At 40.9% G+C, this 23,561-nt stretch overlaps 1 protein-coding gene across 1 annotated transcript in view; it reads right to left on the minus strand.

Annotated features, from left to right (window-relative positions):
• POU6F2 (POU class 6 homeobox 2) overlaps positions 1-17,227 on the minus strand; it is a 504,391-nt gene extending 487,164 nt beyond the window's left edge. The window contains exon 1 of the mRNA XM_056804137.1: positions 17,083-17,227. Coding sequence (XP_056660115.1) covers positions 17,083-17,187 — 105 coding nt within the window. The 5' untranslated portion in view covers positions 17,188-17,227. The remainder of the gene's footprint in view (positions 1-17,082) is intronic.
• Between the last annotated feature and the right edge of the window lie 6,334 nt (positions 17,228-23,561).

Genomic DNA, 23,561 nt, shown 5'->3' on the forward strand with positions numbered 1-23,561 from the left:
TTTTGCTCTAGAATAAAACCTGTAAGCAGATGAGCAATACAAGACAATTTAAGGTGGGAAAGAGCCTTCCAAGGAGGAAGACTTCCTGAGGGAATGAAGCTCTGAACTGTAAGGGAGAGTTGAGGATGTCATTCATGTCAGCCACTATCAAGGTCCAGACTAGGAGATGGAATGTTGCCAAATTTGGGGAACAGATTCTGGGCCAGCTTGAATGGAAAATAGAATATGTGAAGAAGAGAAATATCTTGTAAGTTTGGGAAGATCTTTGAGAGATTATAAAGGGTTTTAAATGTCAAAATGGAGTGTTATATTTTGTCTAAAGGCCAAGAGGAGTCAGTGGATTCTGGAGAGAGAAGTGGTATGGCCAACCCTGTCCTTTAGGAAGATTGTCCTGTCAACTGAGAGACTTTTTATAACAGAGTTTTGCAAAGTGAGCCCCATCCCCTTTTCATTTTAATAGAATGGTTTCCATCATAGGCAAGAATATGAAATGAGTGAGAGGAAAGATAAATGCATTCCCAGAATATTATTCCACACCACAAGGAGAGTGTCTGAAAGCAGTCCTGGACAGCCATCCTCAAATTTGCATCAATCACTGTGTCAAGCACAATGCCTTTGCAGAAATTCCAATGTGAAATTTGGTTCTTCACAATGTACATGATGCTGGTTGAATGTCTGTGCGCTGGGCACATGGATTTAGATCTTTGCTTGTTAAGGTTCTAGAAGGTTAATCTCTTGAAATAAGTGATAAGCAAAGGCTTGGGTTGTAAGCATTCCTTCTCCATTTCTTTTTTCTTCCTTGTGAGATGACTTTCTCACAGTTCACTAGGGGGAGGGTCCTAACTGTAGCAAGAATTCCTTTTGTAGTCAGAAGAAAATGTCAGGCATTTGGGTCAAGGCACTAATTGCCTATCTGGGTTATCCAATGAAATAGTGACTCTCCCTATATTAGACACAGTTCTTGGGCACAATTTACAGCAATCCTTGCGCCTGATTCAAGGAGCCAAAGAGACTGTCTGATAATCAGGTGTCTGCCTTTGGGCAGGGAAATGAACAAATGTAACATTCCTGCTGGGCCACTTCCCCCAGTTGGCACTGAGGAGTTATGGACCCTCAAGGTCTGGTTGATGATTACTCCCTTCAGTTGCTCTAGAGTAACTCTGAGGGACTGGTTCTGTTTCTCACAGATCCTTCTTACTGAAAGTCTTTGTCTGCCTTTGTAGAGTCTCAAAGAGAAATGCATTCCTCTTAGGTATAACTGTCAGATGGATTCCAACCTTTGGTATAGTCATTGTGGCCACAGACAATATTCTCTGCCATCTGGATCCACGATCCATTAAGATGCTGCTATTCTAGAGTCAATGTCTTTCCATATCCTGTTGATACTGCGGTCATCAGTCACTGCTACCATGACTGGTAACCAGCTGGACTTGTAATGGACTTCTGGATCTCCTGGAACTCACATAGTCCTCAAAGATGAGGGAAGGAAAGATAGAGTGAGGAAGCCTCTTCGGCCACCAAGAAATTCATTCAGAAGCTTGGTTGTTGGTCCTACACCATTAGACTAACTTGGTGCTTGATTGTGTTATTCTAAAATAGCCCCAGAAGTGTGTCTGATTCTTTTGGTCAAACAAAAAATATTCCCTGTGTGGCATCATCTGTCTTTACCCAATGATAAAAGCAGTTTTTCACGTCTAATTTATATTTTAGATTGAATGGTGCTATTAAGCTGTCTGGGGCTACTGTGATTGCATCAATTAGGGGTGGGAGTAGAACCCCCTAATCCCTACCTACCCTTACACAACTCAAACCTAAGATTCTCAAGCATGCAGCAGGGTCCTTAAGCCACTTCTCTACAAAAACACACATGTAAGGACTGGGTTAATTTAGGTTTATAGATTAAGACCTGTGCAGGACTTTGGATGTTAGCTAATCCAACCCCCTCGTTTTACGGAAGAGCAATGGAGCCCATAGTAGCAAAGTGACTTGCTAAAAGTCACAAAGTAGGAAGAAGCTGATCCAAGCTTGAATGACCACAAGCTTGCTTTTCCCACCATATCTGGAAACTCTGCATCTATCCCTTTCTCTCCAGTGCCTCAGTTATTTTGATTGTTGTTTGGGTGTTATTAAATCTGTAAAATGAGACAATCCCCATTGGATAAGTTACATTTAGTAGAATAAATATACTTCCAATAGTGAGCCATGATTTCATGAGAGCTATTGAGGTAATGTGATTAAGGCATGAGGACAGATGGTAGCCCTAAAAGATTCTTCTAATGTACTTTCTCTTTTCCTTTCAAATATGGGAATAGTATACAGCTTAGCTCTTTGGTCGGTTTCTCTAAATTATTAAGAGTAGACCAATAAGTTTGAATTGAACCCTCCTTCCCATAGCTGCATTATTTAACCTATGAATCAGAGTTGAAGGATTAGTCTGACAATATGAAATATAGAAACCAGAAATTTAGCCGACATTAATTACCATGAATTTCATCTGGTCTCTTTTTCACTAATCTATGTGTACTAACTGAATCAAGCACTGGAAACATATATCTTTGTCAATCGGCTTTTTAAATAACATCAAGATCTCCATGAATGAAAGAATTGGGTATTTTGTTCAGCTGAATTGATGGTTTGGAACATAGAAGTTGTAAAATATCATGCATTTGATTGATTAAAAATCTGTTCTTTCTTTCACTATTATTCTTACTGATTCGTTACTGAATAAAGTAATGCTTTCTTTGTGACTATTTTCATTAGTTGGAGTATTCAGCCCATGAATGGTAAAGGTCTTTTCCTATGAAACATCTCAACTATTAAACCAGTTTCTTAGCCATTGATTTGCTCCTCACAATGGAGACAATTAAAAGCAAATTCCATGAAGGATTCATGTATTTTTTAAAGTTTGTATTTTTAAAATGGGGGGTGGGGGGGGAGTTGGAGGGGAAGGCAGTGAGGTAGCTCAGAGAACAGAGAGCCATGTCTAGAAAAAGGAGGTCTTGAGTTCAAATCTAGCCTCAGATACTTCTTAACTGTGTGAACCTTGGCAAATCATTTAATCCCCATTGCCTGACCCTTATCATTCTTCTTTCTTGGAACCAACACACAGTATTGATTCTAAGATGGAACATAAGGGTTTGTTGTTATTTTCATTTGACAAAGAAAGACAGGGGGGATGAAATATGGTGTTATAGCTAGAAGAGGTTGACTTGGGCTTAGTTCCAGGGTGCTGTTTTGAAAGTACACTGATAACACTTGCAGTTATTGAATCTCCTAAAGCAAACTTCTCCCCTGACTTGCCCCAATCTCTCCTTCTTCCTTCCACCTCCCCTTAACACTACAATCTCCAAATCAATGGTTCTGTACATCATCCCCTGCTCCACTAAGGGCCTCTTTGCGTTATGTGACTAGGGAGCAGTTTGTGATGCTTTCATATATAAAAAAATATCTAGTTATATTTACATCAAAACATTTTCCTTGGGGGTAGCTGGGTAGCTCAGTGGATTGAGAGTCAGACCTAGAGATGGGAGGTCCTAGGTTCAAATCTGGCCTCAGGCACTTCCCAGCTGTGTGACCCTGGGCAAGTCACTTAACCCCCATTGACTAGCCCTCACCATCCGTCTGCCTTGAAACAACACACAGTATTGATCCCAAGATGGAAGGTAAGAGTTTAAAGTTTTTTTTTTTAATAAAAAAAAAAAAAACCAACATTTTCCTTGTAGGTCTCCTAGCAGAATTCTCAAATGTCATCTACAGGAATTAGGATTCATGCATGATTCTGTCGGGTTTCTATCAATATTCTGACCACTAGGTTGGAGATAGCCATCCTGGACAATGACTTTTATGCTCCAAGAGCATTTGTTAGCCAAATAATCCCTTTATTTTTGAAGTGAATCTTCCACCTCCAGACCAAATCTCTGTATTCATCAATTCTCTTTGCAGAGGACCTCTCAACCATCTCACAAACCCTCTCAATTTTTAGAAGACTTTTGATAACTGAGGCTTATTCTACCACCTTCAAAGGAATCAAATTGGAAAATTGGAATACTAACTTTTATTTTTTCCTGAATTTAACACACAAACAGAGATATAGAATATTTCTACATACAAAGTAGAAGATAAAAAGATTTTACATGAAACCACAAGTGTCTATTGTGCTTGCTTTTATTTTTGAGAATATAATAATTCAACTTGTAACTTTCAAAGCTTCTTAGCTTGTCTTTGCTTCCTTCTGGCCTTCTCTACTCTTCTTATAGCTAAACAACTTTTCTAAAGATTTTAGTTTCCAATTGTTGAATTGACACTTTCAACAGTATTGACTCCAAGATGGAAGGTAAGGGTTATAAAAAAAGAATAAAAATATAAGGTCATTATAGTTTGTGTCTTTTAAATGCCAGCCATGTATTCAATTCCTATTTGAAAAGCTTTAAATCAAAAATAGTTCATAAAAAATTTTAGAAAAATTCCATTTGTTTTTACCTTTTAAATAAGTTGTTATTCATTTATTTCAGTTGTATCTGACTCTTTTTGACCCTTTTGGAGTTTTTGTGGCAAAGATACTGTAGTGGTTTGTCACTTCCTTCTGAAATTCATTTTACAGGTGAAGAAAGTGAGGGGGAAAGGATTAAGTGACTTGCCCAGGGTGTCACCCATCTAGGAAGTTAGGAAGAGTCTAAGGCTGGATTTGAATTTAGGGCTTTCTGACTCAAGGCTTGGCACTCAATCCACTACATCACTTGGCTGCTCTTTTATCTATAGACAAGGTGAATAAAATGGGCAGCTTAGTGTGGTAGATAGAGTGAAAGCCTTGATGTCAGGAAGACTGGATCTAAGAACCCCTCCTACATACACATGTGCACATATATTGACTTTGTGATCCTGGGAAAGTCACTTCATCTGTAAGACCCAGGCAATACCCTGCACCCATTGGTTGCAGAACAGTCACCATGCTATGGTAGAATGCGCTTCCCCATTAGGCATTGTCTACAACCAATGAACGTTCAGGTTTGGACAAAAGAAAGTCCAAAAACATCTTCTTGCCAAATGACAGGAAATCCCCATTTCATTTCCTACTTTCTATTTCCCATGTGTTAGGGATTATAACTATATTTCTTTAATAACCAAATGGAAGATCTAAGAATGGGCAAGAATAGCATAGGAAGGCAGCATGGTTCAGCATAATGAGTAAGGATCTTGGAGTCAAGTTTGATTCCCAACTCTGTGACTTGGGAGCTGAATGACTTTGGACAAGTCACAACACCTCTGGGATGGAGCTTCCTTGTCTCCAAAATGAGTAAGTTAGACTAGACAGTGGCCTCCTAGATCCTTCTCAACTCTTCCTCTCTGATCCTGTGAACATCCCCTGGGTCCTGATTTTAAAATGTTGGCATTGACCACCATTGTCTTAGATCTGAAATGAAGTGACTATGTGATTCCTGAAATATTGACTTAGTATAGACACTTCCTAAGTCAGCAAAGCAAGAAATGCACCCAAGAATGTGTGAAGGCTCACAGATAAAATGAACGGGGACCAGAGCATGGAAACATGAACTCAACTGCCTGCTTTGCTTTAGACTCTATGCTAAAGGCTTTTATGATGTCATTTAATCCTCACAAGAACCCTGGAAGGTAGGTGCTGTTATAATCCTCATACAATTGAGGAAACTGAGGTAGCTGGAGGTGAAGTTAAGAGGATATTCGGTTTCTGAGGCTGGATTTGAACCTGGGTGTTCCTGACTCCAGACCTTTTAGAGCAAAGAAACTATGTCTTTATCAGCTAAGTCCTACATTAGCGTGACTTTGGTCCTCGTAGACCTGATTTGCGATAGGCAGGCATTCATAGGCTCATAGATTTAAAGCTCAAGGTAACTTTACAAGCCATGGAAAATGGAAGTAACTTGAGCTAAAAGGATGTGCCTAAGAGCACACCCATTTTAAGCATCAGAACAACATGCAAGCTCAGGTTCTCTCACTCAAGACCCAGAATTCTGTCCACAGCTTCCTGTTGGCAACACTGATTCTAATGAAGGCTATATATAGCATCTGGAGATCTAGGTTCAAATTCTATGCCAAACCCTTACTAATTGTGTGACCACAGGTAGTCAGTCACTTAATCCCTCCATGCCTCAGTTTCCCAATACTTGACCTACCTATGTGACAGGGCTGACTTTTGAAAATCACCTTGCAAGCCTAGAAGCACTTTAAACTGTGGGTGTTGTCCTTTATTTTTTCTGAGGCTAGTGCAAAATGTTTTTGAGAGAGACCAAATCCATCTCAGGTCTAGTTTGCAGGCCCATGAATGCCTGAATGTTTTCTCCTGATCTGAAAACAGAGAAAATCTCCCCTTCAAAGGTCTAATATTTGAGCCAAACACTCTCAAGCATCTCCCTTTCCCCCTTTCGCCCAATCTCTGACCTTGGCCTCGTACCCCACAAAGCATCACTTCTGTCTACCATCCAGCCAACATCTTGTCAAAGTGGCCTGCAAGATTAAGTTTCCTGATTCTGAATTCAATATTGCAACCCCAAGGATATAAGAACCAAGCTGGAACATTCGGTTTGAAAAAAATGGATAAAATTGTTTCAGCTCTGAGACCACAGTTTGCCCTGACTCGAATGATAAATCATCATGAGTGACACTAAGTGAAATGAGTTGGATGTTCTCTGCTTTATTCAAGCCCATTAGGAGGCCTTTTACATGTGCCACAGCTTTCATCCTTCCCTCCGAAAGCCAGCTCGAGCATCATTGGCTGTTCCTGGTCAGGGCTCGCAGAACCAACCAGCTCTGCTTAGAGCCCGTCCTGAACACAGCAGCACCCAGACAGTCCTGGATTCCTGGGCGACACACACAGCATCCGGCAGGAATACACTCACCCAAAATGTTGGGGTTCTCTTGTTCGCGGCCGCTAGAATGTTGAAGCTGAAGTGGGGGCTACCTGGGATGCTGCCTCTGACATTTACCCGCTATGGACCCTCTTAAGTCATGGACTTCTCCCTCACCACAGGTTCTTCAGATGAAAAATGGAGATCATTAAGTCCATCCTTCCATCAGGTTGTTTTGAGGTTGAAAAGATGTATAAAAAGCTTTCTAAATCTTAAAATGCTCTAATCTTTCAGTTCAATATATTTCATATTGCTCATTTAATAGTAGTTGTGATTAATATTTGTATTTTTATGCTTTTTTCCCTAATCTATACAAATAAAACTGGGGCGACTTTAAACATCTGGCTAAATGGAGCCCTGAGAATAAGGCTTTCAAAACAAGAGCAGTTTCCGTGGCACCCTTTGGAGAAATATTAGAGGCCAAACACAGGGAAATGATTTATTCTTTTTTAAAAAGGTGATTAGCAGTCCTTCAAGAATGGATAAATGTAATCCTTCAAAAGACCTTAGAAGTGGGGGCAGCTGGGTGGCTCAGTGGATTCAGAGCCAAGCCTAGAGAGGGGAGGTCCTAGGTTCAAATGTGGCCTCAGACACTTCCTAGCTGTGTGACCCTGGCCAAGTCACTTGACCCCCCTTGCCTAGCCCTTACCACTCTTCTGCCTTGGAATCAATACAGAGTATTGATCCAGAGTATTGATGTGTCAGAGTCTGACACATCTCAGCCTTTTAGGGATGCCTCTAGGCAACTTGAAATTGCATAGAAAGAACTGATCTACCTTAGTGGAGGGCGTTTACTCTCAGGGAGTCCCTGGAATCAAGGAAATCCGAAGTCTGGTCCCTCCCTCTCCCTCTTTCCCTTAACATCTAAGTCTCTCCTAGCCTTAAGATTCTTCTTTTTGCCAAAGGAGCATCTCGAAAGCCTTCTGTAAACATTGGTTAGAATGGAAATCTCTTGGTGGTGTGGCTTCTTACCCTAATGTCTACTTCTTGTTCTAAGAGCCCCCACATAGTGGACAAGCGGCTGTGGCTGGAGTGGCCAAGCCCTTGGTTCAAGTCTCTCGGAGCCTTGGGCATCTGGAAGTTACAAAGGCAGATGCATGGCTGATGTGCCCGGAGAAGGGGGATTCTCCACCGGGAGCTGTTTTAACATTCCGGAGGAGGGCTGAATTGTCGTCTCCGGCCCCTTCGCCCCGGGGTTCTGTTCTGATCCTGTTTGGGCCTCCGGATCTCCTCTTGGAAGTCCTTTCCTGCTTGGGCAGCGGCGATCATCTCGCTCCTCTGCATTTTTCACACTGACGCTGAGATGAGCTCCTTAGACACTCCAGAGGAGGAGCACGGAGGGGAGGAACCGGCCCAAACGTGGCCCTTGAGGAGTCTGCAGGGAGGATTTGCCTGCACAATTCTAGTCCAGGAGGGAGGAGGACTGCTGGGGAGGAGAAACGAGTTTCCAGGCTGGGGACCATATCCGCCATCGCCACCTTCAACATAGACGTGCGCTCTAGAAGAGCGCCGTCACCCTCCAGCGTCCCTTCCGACTTCACCATTGGAGAAACCCCCTCCGGAACAACTCCCTTTGTCAGCAACGAAGCCAGGGCCAATAGCAATGGCCACTTCCAGGCTGGAAAAACGGGCTCCAAAGCTCAGACAAGTCTGGGATCAAACGGAAACCTGACAGGCTGGGTCAGGTCCTTTACCTGCAGCCCAGGCTCACTTGGGCCTCTTTTCATCCTAGGTGTCAGAGCCCGTCCTTTCCGCGGTTGGGTTCCAGTTCTTGCCCTGCTATTATTGAAACGAATCACTCCCTCTTTCCCAGGGGCTACCGTCATTCATAGGAATGGCAAACCCCAAAGAAGCCAGGCTACCTTGGTCAGTGCCAATCCTTGATCAGGGTTACGGAGGGATTGGCCTGCGGAAGAATTCACCGGAATAGAAATTGCTACGGCCAGTTCTGACCGCAGAAATGGAGAAAACGGAAACAAAGATGACCCCACAGAAGCATTTCAAAGCCAGAAAAGTGCTTTCCATCCAGGGTCACCTCAAATCCTCACAACAAGCCTGCTAGGGAGCAGTTAGTTACAGGCAGTTAGGTCGCCATTTTACAGGTGAAGAAACTGAGGCTGAAAGTGGGAAACTGGTCTGTCTATTGTCACACAATCGAGTTTCATGGAGAAGTGACTTGTCCAAGGCTACATGCTTTATAAGCATAGAGAAGCAGATATTGAATTAATTGTACTAAGAAGTGTTTCTAGATGTGGGGTCACTGGGCATCTTTCCTTTGTATGCCCTTTACCAATCAGAGGTTTAGGTCACATTAGTAGAGGCAGCAAGGTGTCATAATAGATAGGTATTGGACCTTGAACCAAGAAGACCTGAATTCAGATTTAGCCTCTGACCCAAGTTAATATTTGCTTTAGTTTCCTCATCTGTAAAATGGGGATAATAATACCATTTGCCTCCCAGGATCCTTGGAAGGCTAAAACAAGATAATATTAATAAAGTGACTTTCAAATCTTAATGCACTATCTAAATGTCACATAATAATAATAATAATAATAATAATATGGAGTAAGCAAGGTCACTTATTCTAGAGCAGCACTAGAGAGAGAAGCTCATCATTTATCATTCAGTCATAACATTTATTACATTCTTCCTGTGTGCTTGGGATAGAAAAAGCACTTAGCACAAAGCTCTTTCTGTCCTCAAAGAGCTTACTTTCTAGGGGGTTGGGGAGAGGAGTGTATCTAAGAGGTTATCCTTATCCTGGGTGTTCTCTCCCCAGGACATTTGGAAATTAGCCATCAGCATAAAGGTCATGTTGGGTAGATTTTGTTTGTACTCAGATGAGACTGAAATCTTATCCTTTTCATACAATGGTTTGCTTATTTGTTTTAAACATTCAACTGCATATTCTCCAGACAACTGAGAGTAAAAGGGGTGCTTGAAGAGCCCCCTCCCTTTTCTGTCCCTCCCTCCCTCCCTCCCTCCCTCCCTCCCTCCCTCCCTCCCTCCCTCTCTCCCTCTCTCTCTCTTTCTCTCTCTCTCTCTGTGTCTGTCTGTCTGTCTCTCTCTCTCTCTCTCACACACACACACACACAGAAAACACATACCCATAGATACACATAGATTTTTTTGAATAGCAACTGGTCAAGACCATTAAAATCTAATATCACTTCAGAAAGCAAGAGAAGATGCTTTAAGATATAGAAGAAAATTGATCATAGCCCATACTTCACATGGAAAAGGAAAAAGCAGCTAAGAAATATACGCTTCCATTCTCTTCTGGGGTGACAACTAGAAACTAAACATGTGAAAATGTAAACTTCCATTGCTTATGTTTTCATTTAAAATAATTGTAGACTCATCTCCCCCCCTTTCTAGCAACTTTCTTTTTTATTTTAAAAAATAACTCTTACCTTCTGTCTTAGAATCAATATTAAGGATTGGTTTCTAGGCAGAAGAGCAGCAAAGGGCTAGGCAACTGGGACTAAGTGACTTGTCCAGGGTCACAGAGCTATGTGGGTCTGAGTGTCTAAGGCTAGATTTGAACCCAGGTCCTCCCCACTTCAAGCTTGACTCTGAGATACTAGCTGCCCTGTAATCTTCATTCTGAAGGCAACATTATTTATATGAGGTGGCAGGAAATATTAAGCTCAAATCCTATTTAATGCTTCATTTGAATTAAGAAAGCATTTCTAAATATAAATAAATATCTTCTTAATGTTTGAAAAAATAACTAAAAGCAACAATCTCATCTGGTTTCTCTAACTTCTACTAGGTACCTGCTCAGGTCAGACTAGAAATGTTTCTGAGATTGGACTTCAAAGTAGTCTTAAGGTTAGAAGTGTGGATTGCCAAATTGTCATAGGTGCCTTCAGTTAAAAAACAAAACAAAAACAAAACCCCACCAATGAACAAAAAGCCCACTAAGATAGGATTCTTCTTGTAGGACACATGGAGGATTTAGCATCCTGCAGAACCCTGAATATATTCATTCATACATTGCAATTTTAATGACTCAGAATCCTACCAAAATTATTTAAATACTATTTTACAAATTTAAATATATTTGTTACATTAAAATCCAAGATAACTCCCTGCCTTTCTAGTCCCCTTCTCCCAGCAGAGAAAGCATTATTTGGCATTATATTTATATAATATAATTAATTATATATGCATATATATAAAATGATGTCATTTCTAGTTGTCAGATTTTTCTCGGGAGATAGACAAACAAGACACTCTTAAAACAACTTTCTGTTGCTATATATATCGTTCTCTCGGTTCCATTCCTTTCACTCTTCATAATTTCATGTAGGGGTTTCCACATCTATTAAAAATTAACTTGTTCATCATTTCTTATGGAGCAGTAGCATTCCATCACAATCATATGCCACAACTTGTTCAGTCATTCCACAATTGATGGGCATTCCTACAATTTCCAGTTCTAAGTAACCCCAAAGAGAACTGCTTAAAATATTTTAGAACATCTGTTCTTTGCCTTTTTCCCTGATCACCTTGGGAAATAAACCCATAGTGATATTGCTGGGTCAATAGGTATATGCAATTTTATAACTGTGGCCATAATTCCAGTTTTTCTCCAAAATGGTTGAATCAATTCACAGTTCCACCAACAGTGTATTAGTAGTGTCTCTGGTTTTCTATATCCCCTCCTACATTTGTCATTTTGTCCTTTTATCATTCTAGTCAGTCTGATAGGTATGAGACAATATCTCAGAGTTGTTTTGATTTGTGCTTCTCTAGTCTGTAATGAATTTGAGCATTTTTTCCATGTAGTTACTGCATCCAGTAAGAAAAACTGCATCCAGAAAGAACTACCCCCAGACTGATGAGTCCTCTTACAGCATTCTCCAGTGAAAAATAGAGAATAGCAATGCTCTCATTCAAATTAATTCAATGTTACCTTCAGACCAGGGAAATGATAGTACTGTTTCTTTGTCATAGAATTGACACAATGCTTTCTTCACAGTATCCTGAGGCAGTGGGAAGGGGAGAGAGCTGTACAAGTATTACTCCCATTTTATGGGGGAGGAAACTGAGACTCTGGGAAATCCAATGGCTTGTTTAGGATCCGTCTTCCTAAAACATGTATTGCCAGGGCATGAATTCAAGTCTCCTGTCTCCAAGGCCATCTTGTTTTCCACTCCACTAGGTGACCTCGCTAACAAATCCCAATTTCTCTTAGGGATAGGAAGAATTTTTCTCCTTGCTTTGGTCAAACAATATGCCAGCCAAGGATTGGGGAGGGGAGTACAGGAGGGGTTTGGAGGTGAATAAACCAAGTCCCTATGAAAGAGAAGCAAAGATATACACGGAGGAAAAATAGTCTTCATTTTACTAAGATGATGGAGATAAAGTAGGACAGGACCTCAGAGGCCATCTTGTCCCACTCCTTCATCCTACAGGTGCAGAAAGTGCAGCCCTTAAAAAGGAAATAACTTGATCAAAATCACATTCATAGTAAACATGAGAGACAGGTTTTGACTCAGATCTGCTGGCCTCATAGTCATAGATGCTTCCCCATTGTAAATATGGATATATAATATATTCTATCTAGAATGCATTATGCCTATTTATTTACATGTAATATATTTAGGTACACTGACCAGAAAAGATTATCATCTGCAAAAAGGCAGTTTCTTTGTATGTCTACACAGTCAGTACTTGACTATCTGAATATGGATAATTTGCAGCCCCCCCCCCCCTTTGTTTAGGACCAGGGATGCTTCCTTTACCATTATTACCCAGGAGTAACAAGGATGTTTTCTCTTTTGCATCAGTTGGCGAATTTTGAAGGAATTTTTAAAAAACCTTTTAAATCCTTGAGATCTTTGTACCCCCATTGCCAAGCACAGCTGTCAGCCCATAGGGGGCTCTTCGTGTATCCTTGTTGACTGAGAAAAATGAAATGAGGTATCAGGGTACAATACAAAAGTTTCTTTTTTAATTGCCAAGTCAAAGGCTTCGGATTTTCTGTAGGTTTTGATCGTTCCCATTACTACTCCCTTTGATTAGTGTATCCTAGTACTTAATATATGGATGGATGGCATTTTTGAATGCTTAAATACATCCTGGGGAAAATGCCTGTTTTACCAATGGGAGCAAAAATGCTACCAACTATCCTTGGTATAGTTAATTTTTTTTTTGCTTCTCTATTTGACCAGTGTTTTAAAAAATCTATCAGTGAGGACCTCCCTAGAAACCATAGATCTGCCATGTTTCTCACACATCCTAATATCCTCATGAGCCACACGAATATTTTTATCTAATTTACTTCATCTGTTGTTTTTATTACCAGCTAATTTAATATCTTTTCTTCTTTTACATTTGTAAAAGCCAGTGAATGCAGAAATGTGCAGCCAGCCTAGACCCTCAGGCCTGAAGATCAAGATGGCAGGCTGGTCTGGGCTCCCTTGGGGACAGTAGTGCCAGAAGGGTGATTGGACACAGTGCCCTGTCTGCATGAGATGAGACAAAAACAGGAGGTCTGTAATGCTGATGAACTAACCTGTCACTCACAAGCTCAGGTCTGCAAAAAAGAGAAGATGCAGTCAATATTTAGTGACCACACAAGGTGGAAATGCAAACAATCATTTATTTTTAAAATGGGCAGACCCCATTAGAAATGCATGTTAGTTTTATTTATCCAGATTCACTGGGGAAGCTGGGGGAGGTCCAGAACCCATTCTGTGGTTCCGTTTTTAAAGAATTTGAAAATAAAAATGGAATGCTGTAAAAACTCATCCCGAGATTCAGGGCATACGAAAGCCTGACATAGCTTCTTGCTCCCTGGAATCAGGGTTGGATTCCAAACAGTGCAGTTATGAATCAAATTCACCATGAGCAATGAGTTTCTAGATCTTGACATGCCAGGCAAGGAGACTGGTCGGCAGAATTCTGGGCTGCTTAATTGCTTGCTTGGGGGAGGGAAAATCCAGGGGGAAAGGTAGAGGAGCAGCGATGCACCTTGGAGCTCACATTCCCAGCTGCTAGATAATGGGCAGCAGTACCAGCCTCTGTCTACCCATTGTCATCTCCAGGGGAAGTCACTGTGGACACTGGCTCCTGAAGGTGGAAAAAATTGAGATAAAGGAAAATCTGGAGCAACCCTCCCAAAAGAAGCTTTAAGCAGTCTGGAGGAAGAATGTGTCTGAAAAGCAGATAATTGACTCCCATAACCCTGGTCATCTGGTAACTAAGCTGGCAGTTGTGGAGGGGAAGAGAGGAAGGAGAGACAGATAGTCATTCAGAGAAACACAAAGACAGAGACAGAAAGAGAGAAATACCGAGGGACAGAGACAAAAATGAGAGAGAGAAGAGAAAGAGAGACAGAGACAGAAACATAGCAATTCTAAAATATACATGGAAAGAGATGCACACTAAATTCTGATGAATGGGCAGGTCTACTACTCTGATGGAGCTCTGCAAATGGCATTTAAATTGAGAGCTTCTGCAATCGTGTCATGGAAAGCTACAGAATTGTGGCAAAGTTTTGCATCCCAACCATGTTAGAAGTTGAGCATTCATTTGACAAGCACACTTGTTCCTCCCTTTCTGCCGTAGCAGGTGAATTACATTCATTTCCCAACATTAATCAGTCCTACTTTGTTCTACATCAGCAATGGTGCATAGACTTCATTTTGGCATTCTGGTTTTTGGAAAAAGAAGATGATCTTTAGCCATTTTTCTTCTTCCTTTAAATACTGCTCTAGTGTTTCAGGTCCAAATAAAAAGATCCATTTCCCCCTTAACCAAATAAATACCTGAAATCGATTGCAATTGCAATTTGCAGATTTGCAGAGCGTCACTTTCTTCATTTTAACCAGCCCCCCCCCAAAAAAAAACCCAAACCAACCAGCTGTGGCTTTAACCAAATGAGTGATGAGAGATGGACTTGTTTTCAAAACGAAGCGCTCCAGTCTAATGCCTTATTAAGTATTTATTCTAACGTCAGAATGCACAGCAAGTTGTCAATATCTAGGGGACTCGTGCGTGCGTACTGCTCCTGGGAGCAATCTGTGGAGAGCATTAAAGACTCCAAATCCTATCACGATCAGGATGGTGACAATGACAATGATGGCAGTGATGACACGCCAGCTTTCTATTATAGCCCAGAAAGGAACAACAACAACAACCCTCGCTGTCTTATCTAGGTAAAACCTGTTTCCTTTGGGTGCCCAGCCTGCTGCTATTGATTTTCGCCGAACATTATAACAAATATAACAAATGGAAGGATCGCCCTCGATTCTTGCCTGGGCTGCCTTTCCTCAACTGAGGGACACCCATGTAATAAGCAACACGAAAGGAAATCGTGTGTATTTCTCATTGGGGAGCCCCGGCGAATTCATGTCAGCCAGCATTTATCCAGCGCCGTGCCTTTAACCAAGTGCCCTGCTTAGGGCCGGCCGGGAGAGGGCTGGGCTGGGGAACCCGACCAGGAAAGCTCGGAGCAACTGAACTTTCATTTGGGCATTTGTTTGGAAGCGGTGCCTCTCTGCTTCCTCACTGGCACGGCTGGTGCAGGAACATTGCATGGACTCATCCTGGGAGGCACACGTGTCTCAGGAGGAAATGAGCACTTTGCGGCGGGGGCTAGATCTGGACGTTTTCTGGCAAATAAGAGCCCCCACTTCATTACGTGGAAGCCTGCACAGCCCACCAAAGCTTTAAAGTTTTTTTTTAAACCCCCACAATTTCCTTGATGAAGAAAAAGCAAGCAGCAGCCCCATCTCCTGCGTGGAAATGAGTGCAAGTCTCTGGTAAACAAGGCATTCTCCAGCTCCCATTCCCCCTCTAAAAATACATTACAAGGCACGCTGGCATTAATAAACCATGTGCTTTCCGAGCCGTAAACGGTGGGCTGTAATTTAGTTGAAAACCGTGTAGGACGGTGTGTTTTCTATGACTATTAAAAAGCAGGGGACACATTGCAGGTCCCTCGCGGAACCAGTTTGTCTTAATTAGACAAAAAGGGGAAAGAAAAGGAGGAAACGGAACACAGGCAGAAATCAAAACCCAGAAACTTTGGAGAGTTTTAAATGATCTTTTTGCTCTATTCAGAATTCATGACTCGCTGCTCAATGAATAAACTGAGAGTACTTAGAAAATTGCTAGTAAAAGAGCTACACGGAGGTTCTTAAAGCCCAGGAATCCCAGGCTCGCTTCCCTCCCCCCCCCCCCGCCCCCCCCACTTCTCTACCCCCACCCCCATCAGCCTCACAGACAAATAAAGCTCCCTCTGCAAGAGGACTCTCTCATTTCTTCTCCCTCTCAGGTTATTGGAAGGCAAATTCAAAGACAATGACCAGCTTCCCCTCTCTGCTCTCCACACCAACATTCACCATGGACAGAAACTACAGATTTAACAGAAATCATGAAAACAGAAGCAGGACTCACACTGACCCATTTGGCAGACAAAGACGCCCAAATAGCCAAGCTCTACGCAAAATCAGCTGGGGAGGCCTCTGCGAGGGATTCTTCTGACATTTCATCACAGCAGCCCCAGCCCAGCTCACCTCCCTGAGTCCAGGAAGGGAGAACAAAATAGAGCTGTTTATGAGAGCTGTTGTGCGGGATTGCATTAGAGCCGGCCACCTGGCCCTTCCAGATTGTGGCAGGGCTCCATTTGCAGCTGGCCCCTTCTGCAGCAGCCAAGACTCCCCTATTTACCAAGCTCCAGCACCCATTATCTGGCTTAGGAGTAAAAGTTAAAAAGAAAAAAAAAGGGAAAGAAGGAAAGACAAGAAAAAGAAATAAAGGAAAAATCTGTAACCAAGACTATAAGAATTGCTGTCAATGTTTTAAAAATTGAACAGCATCAGAAATTGGAAAAAAAAAAGCCCAGAACTACCTAGTAAATGCATCACTTTATTCCCCACTTCATTTCTCTCTCAAATCACAGTAGCAAAGTCTAAAACAAGATCTAAAAACCGGTTTTCACAAAACTCAGACAAAATTTTAAAGTGGGCTATTTTTAAAGCATTTATTTGATATGAGTTTTAAACACCACTGCCCTGGCCAGCTTTAATGTGGTCCTGTGGCTGCCTCACTCTCAGGACTACACTGGCAGGCAGCAGAAATACAGATAGAAAGATGGTACTGTAAATATGAATTATGTGAATCATATGGGGAGACCCTTGTGGAAAAAAATCAAAGGGGAGTTGAGAGATGGCTGACTCCATACCTGACCAATTACAGCTTGCATGGTCCATGTGTCCTGCTGAGCTGAGAGATCGCAATCCATCATACGTTGTCTTTGAAAAGGAGAATGGGGCTTTCTGGCATGCATCTGTCAATCAACTTCTGCACTCCCAACCATCACCAAAAGCAAGGGAAAAAAAGTCCAGCGGCTCCACCAAATAGGATGAAACAGTCATGTGACCTCCAGCACACACACACACACACACACACACACACACACACACACACACACACACACAGAGGCACTTCCAAGGAACGGAAGAATTTTCCCCAGATATGAAATGACATTGACAAATATCCAATACCAAGTAAATAAAGTAGGACAAACAGCTAGTCACCAAGACAAAACATTTGCTGTAATCTTCAGCTAAAGATTTAACAAAGCTTGGAGAATTTTTTTAAAAAGCCTAAACTTTCCTGTTAAGGTGTTATTTTGAGGCACATAGTTATTGAAATTTTAACCCTTCCTCTTCTTCCTTCCTTGATCTTTCTCTTTTTTCTTTTTTATTCCTATTTCTTCCTTCTTAAGCTTCTCTCTCTCTCTCTCTCTCTCTCTCTCTCTCTCTCTCTCTCTCTCTCTCTCTCTCTCTCTCTTTCTCTCTCTCTCTCTCTCTCCTCCCTCCCTCTTTATCTTTTTTCCAATTCCTTTCTTATACCTTCCTAGTCTTCTTTTATCCTTTCCTACTTTTTATTTCATCTCTTTTCTCCCTTTCATTCTTCCTTCTTTTTCTTTCCCTCTTTCTCTTCCTTCTTTTGCAATTCATTGTATTATCTCTCTAAGACTTCCCAGTGGTTTTATTCACAAATTCTTTAAATTACTTTTTGATGATATAAAGCAACCATGACAGAATTATTTCTTTTAATTGAAAGCTTTGCAATCTAAGAACTTCTCATCCATGTCCTGTGATTTTTGTTAACTGGAGAAATTCATAAACAGTCAGCCATTCGTGTTACTGTGATGACCACTCAAAACAGCAAACATTCAAATTGTACAGGTATTTTAAACCACATTTGTGACATTTTAAAGGTTGGGAATTGGTTCACTCACTATTCTCTCAAACCCATACAATGGAATGGCAAACATTACCTATTTATTTTCTCTCAGCTAAGCTGTTTTCAGGGTTTTTAAGGATCAGTTATTCATTTCTTTCTGTCCAAGAACATCCTGCCCTTGTCTGGAAAAACTAAGCATGACCAATAGCAGATGGATGTGTGGTCAGAGACAGCTGATGGGTTACTATCCCAGGACCTTATTAACCCTTTCAAGATGATGGCAGACACCTGGATTTGAGTAACAGCTGGAGAGCCTATGTACCTTCGTGTTGTTCATTTTCATATAAAATTGTGTCCTGTCCAAACCAATAAATAATATTCACAGATCTTAAAAATTGTGCTGATTTCATACAGTTGACCTTTTCTAAAGTCTTTGGATTCATTGTGATGTTCTTAGCCTCCTTGGATCTCAGTTTCCCCATTTGTAAAGTGAATAGGCTAGACTAAATAATCTCTGAGGACCCTTTGATTCTCCCATCTAAATAATGACACCTCTCCGCAGACTTTCAGTAACAATTCTGTTTTGCTTCTCAAAATAATATTTATATGTATACAGTTGGTTTCCATATTTAATGTCTAATATTTAAGTTGAAATAACCAAGAAAAAATATGGGAAATACATAGAGTTCTATTCTCTTGATGTCTACAAATCCTTGAAGACAAATAAAAATAAATGAGGCTTTTAAAAAGCCTAGAGGAGAAAGGAAATTCAGACTTTCCTAACCCCATAGCAAGCAATATTTTGAAACAGAATTCTTCTTCAGTAACCATCATCCCCATCAAGTGCAAAGAAGTCAAATATGTCTGTGGGTGTGGGTGTGTTTGTAGTGTAAGAAGGTTCTTGCTTTGAACCTGGGAGCCTCTGGTCACTTGTATTCTGGATCGTGCCACTGGATATGTGGACTTCTCCTCATTATAGATCTTCAGGTAAAGGATGGCTCCTTTCCCGTGTTGAGGATGCTGTCAGAGCAATTCTGATTCAGGAGCAGGCTGGATGAGGAGGCAACTTTGGTCCTTTCTATCTTTGAGGAGGCAGGGATTTTAGGTAGCTGTGGATCCCTGGGGACCCAAACACAATACATAAGCATGGTGGGAGTCCATAGATTTAGGGGTGACTTGGTCCTAGCCTGGGGGACTGTAGGTAAGGTTGGGAGTCTGAAAACAAGGCTAGAATCCTATGACTTGCCCTAATGCCCAGATGAGGACCTCTAGGGTAGAATGAAGGGGCCTGCATACCCAAAAACATTAGTCTGTGCCCATGGGAGGCTTCTACACTGGGAGGGGGGAAAGTGACACTCCATGGGGAAGAGATTAGGGAAGAGATCCTTCTTCCCTAAATCTCAGTGACCTCTCCACTCATCCACCCACACTCTCTCCTAGTCCTGAGCTCTGATCCTAATCCCTGACATTATATACTCAGCTCCTTGGGCTCTATTTTCTCTAAGTCCTAACTGATGTGGCAGCCGCTACCACCCAGGATTGGCATGACCCCACTTGATGGGGGCGTGCTGGTGAATAAAAAGGGGGTACTTCTCAGGATCATTACCCTTGACAGCCCACTCCTCTCCCTTCTCTGGACCTATGCTGGGAATGTCTCCATATCTCAACTCTCCAGCAGCCTGCCTTCCTGATGGGATCTTCAGACTTAATACTAGCTCCTACCTATCCTTTTGGGCTCATGCCATAACTGCTTACCTTCTTGTACTCTTCAGTTGTACCTAAATTGGCCTGCCTACTCTTGCTGATTTCCAGCTGCTGGCTTTGCATAGACAGTGCCCCATGCCTTGAACACCCTCTCTCCTCCCCTCTGACTCTCAGAATCCTCATTTTCCTTTAAGACTGCTCCAGTTTCTTCTGGTTGGCCATACTCTCATCTGCTAAAATTACATTGCATTTATTGAACTATGTAAGACTAAGGGCTTAGAATTAGGGAGGACCTTAGAGGCTCCAAGCGTCCCAGGATCCTACATCCAGAGCTGGAAGGGACTTCAGGAACCATAAAATCTAACTTTTCTTTTTTATACATGAAGAAATAGAGGTCCAGGAAGTTCATAAAAAATCAGTCAAGTAGTGTCAGAATTAGTATTGGATCCCATAGCCTGAAACTGGATCCAGTATTTCTTTCTTATTTGACTGATGAGGAAACTGAGGCAAAGAGAGTTGAAATGATCTTCCCCAAGTCACAAAGGTATAAATTCTCAGGGCCCTAATTCAAATCCAGGCCTTCCAACTCCTAATCAGGTTCTCTTTTCACTCTCCAGTGCAGGATCCCAAGGTGAGTGGAAGCTCCTTCAGGATAAGGACTGTTTTCTGTTTTTGTTTTTCTACTTCTAGCATTGAGCAATTGTTTTGCACTTAGAAGATGCTTTGATAGACATGTGGGCACAGAATCAGAAAGACCTGGGCTTGATTCTCACCTCAGAAAAATACCAGCTGTGCTGCCCTGGGCCAAAGGCTTGCCTTTCCCAAACCTTAGTTGCCCAGCTATAAGATGGGAGTAATAGTGGTACCTTCAAGTGCTTCATGAGCACGAGCTATCAAAGTTTGTTTTGAGGCATGCCTCAGATCTCTTCGGGTCTTAGCAGAGCCTTTAGGTTTTTTTTCCATCCTTTGTTTCCCACACTCCACCTTCTGCTGGACGACTAGCTGCTGACACAGTATTGCTGCTATGAGAATTGGAAGGTTGTGGTATGGGGAGAGTGAGGTTCCCTTCAAGACACCTACTCGTGCTCAGAGGGGAGGTGTGGTAGCCAGTTTGGAATTCTATCTAGTCCTGGTCCACTCTGGGAACCCAATAGTTCTGATCAGAATTCATATGCTTCCAGGAATTTAACTTGTTAGGAACTTCTTTCTACTCTCCCATCAAGTGTAGCATTCTTCTTAAGGCCATCAATGCTCTTGAGAAGCTAGAAGAATATAGGAGGAAGGACAATAGACTTGAAGTCAAGTTTATGTTGTTTTTTTCCCTGAAACTTTTCTATCGTGACTTTGGGCAAGTCATTCATCCGATGAGTCACATCTTCCTTCCCTGTGAAGCCAGGGAGATAGTACTTGAATTATCTATCTGTCTGACGGGTTTGTTGTGAGAACACATTGGGACTTTTATGTCTGGTCCTGAGGAAACACTTCTAAAGGCTTGTTTCGTTGAAATGACAATGTATTCACAGCATGGATGCTCCAGATTATCAAGAGTCTAGAACCCTGATCTGAGACCCCAGACAAATTAATTTCAAGGGAGCATTTGGATTTAAAGGCAGAAAGATAAAGGTACTAAAATGGATTGAGAAACAGACGATCTCATGAATGAAAATTGATTATGAACATTTTAAATAAAAGCCAGGAAAACAGATCATAGCAAAACATCCAGAATTATATTCATTAAGTTCAAGTTGGTTTCATACTAGGGATGCAAGAATGATTCAATATTAGGAAAATAATTATTATAGCTATCATATTGAAAAGAAAAACAAATCCCAAACCACAAAATTGTAGCTATGGATACAGAAAAAATCTTTGACAAAGTATATCACTTATAAATGAAAATACAGAGTGATTGACTAATACAATAAAAAGTATTTAAAATCAAAAGCTAGCTCACACTGCAGTGGGAAAACATGAGAAGCTTCTCCAATAAGTACAAGAATAAATCAAGGGTGCCTTGTTTCTCCTCTATAACTTGACATAGTTCTAGAAATCCTAGCAATAGCAATAAGATAAGTGAAAGAAATCGAAGGCATATATCCAGGCAAAGAGGAAACAAAACAATCCCTATTTCATGATAACAGTATATTAGGCTTAGAAAATCCTCAAAACTCAGCCAAAAAATGAATTAGATGGCAGTTTCAGTAATGAAGCAGGTAACACCTTAAAAACTAATATGCAGAGAAGGTGGTACTCTCCATTTTTTTTAGGGAGATTCCTCATCAGGAGTTCTCATACCAGGAAAAACAGGGGTTCAATACAAAATAAATGTTGTGGGATAAAAAATAAACTCACAAACACCAACAGCCTTGTATATAGGAATAATATCCAAGAAAAAATAATTTAAAATCCTACTATTTATAAAATACACAAAATATTTGGGACTAAATTTACCATTACATAACTGATATTTTTATAGATATAATAAAAACACTTTAAAGAAATCAAGATTACCTCAAATAACTGGAGGAATGTTCAGTGCTTATGACTGGGCTGAATAAAATTGTTATCACTTAAGTTAAAGTGCAAATTTGGGACCTTACCAAATCAACAAGTAGATTTTTTTAATAGAAATTGACAAAATAGGAATTCACTTGGAAGAAGAAAAGATCTAGAATCTCAGGGGAAATTATGGAAAAAATAATAAATAAATAGAAATGGTGAACAACTCAGTGATTTGATTCTGATAGAAAACCAGAACAGTTGAACAGATTAGTTAAAGAAAAATCCAAACTCAATAATTCAGTGTTCTACAAGAACTCAAATTAATCAGGGAAGAATTACCCTTGTTGATAAAAATGTTTTAAAAAACTAGAAAGCAATTTGGCAGAAATTAGAATTAGACCAACATATTATACCAGATGACCAAGAAATTCAAAATGGCTACACCACCTGAATATTCCAAATTACCACAGGTCTCTCCTGACTCCAAACAGAAAGCTATGTGCCACATTGCTTTAACTATGAATGAGTAGTAGTCCTTAGGATTTCTTAAGAATCCTGAAGAACAGGGGAACAAAAGGAGATTTTTAGCTATTTAGGGGAAAAGCCAGATCAGATTTTTTAGAGCTGTGGCTCAGGGTGGAGGGAGTGATGATAACAGAAGATGATACTAAGAAAGCTAAACTACTCAAGCCTTATTTTGCTTTTTGATCTTTTAATCCACCAGGGAAAATGACCTCTGGAGCAGGAGGAATAGAATAAGAAGATCTACTTGGGACTGGAAAGGCAATATAAGAGATAGTAAGAGTGCTCTTGGCTGCCTTTGATGAATTTAAGTCTCTAGGTTCAGAAACAGGATATCCCAGGAAACTGAAAGAACCGTCTGATGCAATTACTGAGGGGGTTGCTAATCTTTCAAAGATCATGTAGATTTAGCCCAATTAAAAATTTCCATGATCTTTAAAAATAATCAACTATCTGTGGGAGGAAAATGGGGGGGGGGAACTAGAAAAAATAATGCCCCCCAACTAGAAGAAAATAGAATCATTGTAATGTGTGCTTAAAATCTCTAGCTGAGGAGGATCAGGAAACAGTGAGGACAACTTTGAAACTAGCATGTCGATTTTATTATATTCTTTTTAAAAAATTTCAATAAGTACATAATAAACATTGATGGCTTCATGTATAATCTTTTCTGCCAGTATAATTGGAATGTTAGGGTTAGTTTGCTGATATATGTCAATTTTAATATAACAAAACAATGAA

Source organism: Monodelphis domestica, chromosome 7, assembly GCF_027887165.1.
Source record: "Monodelphis domestica isolate mMonDom1 chromosome 7, mMonDom1.pri, whole genome shotgun sequence".
In the NCBI taxonomy this organism is placed as follows: Eukaryota; Metazoa; Chordata; class Mammalia; order Didelphimorphia; family Didelphidae; genus Monodelphis; species Monodelphis domestica.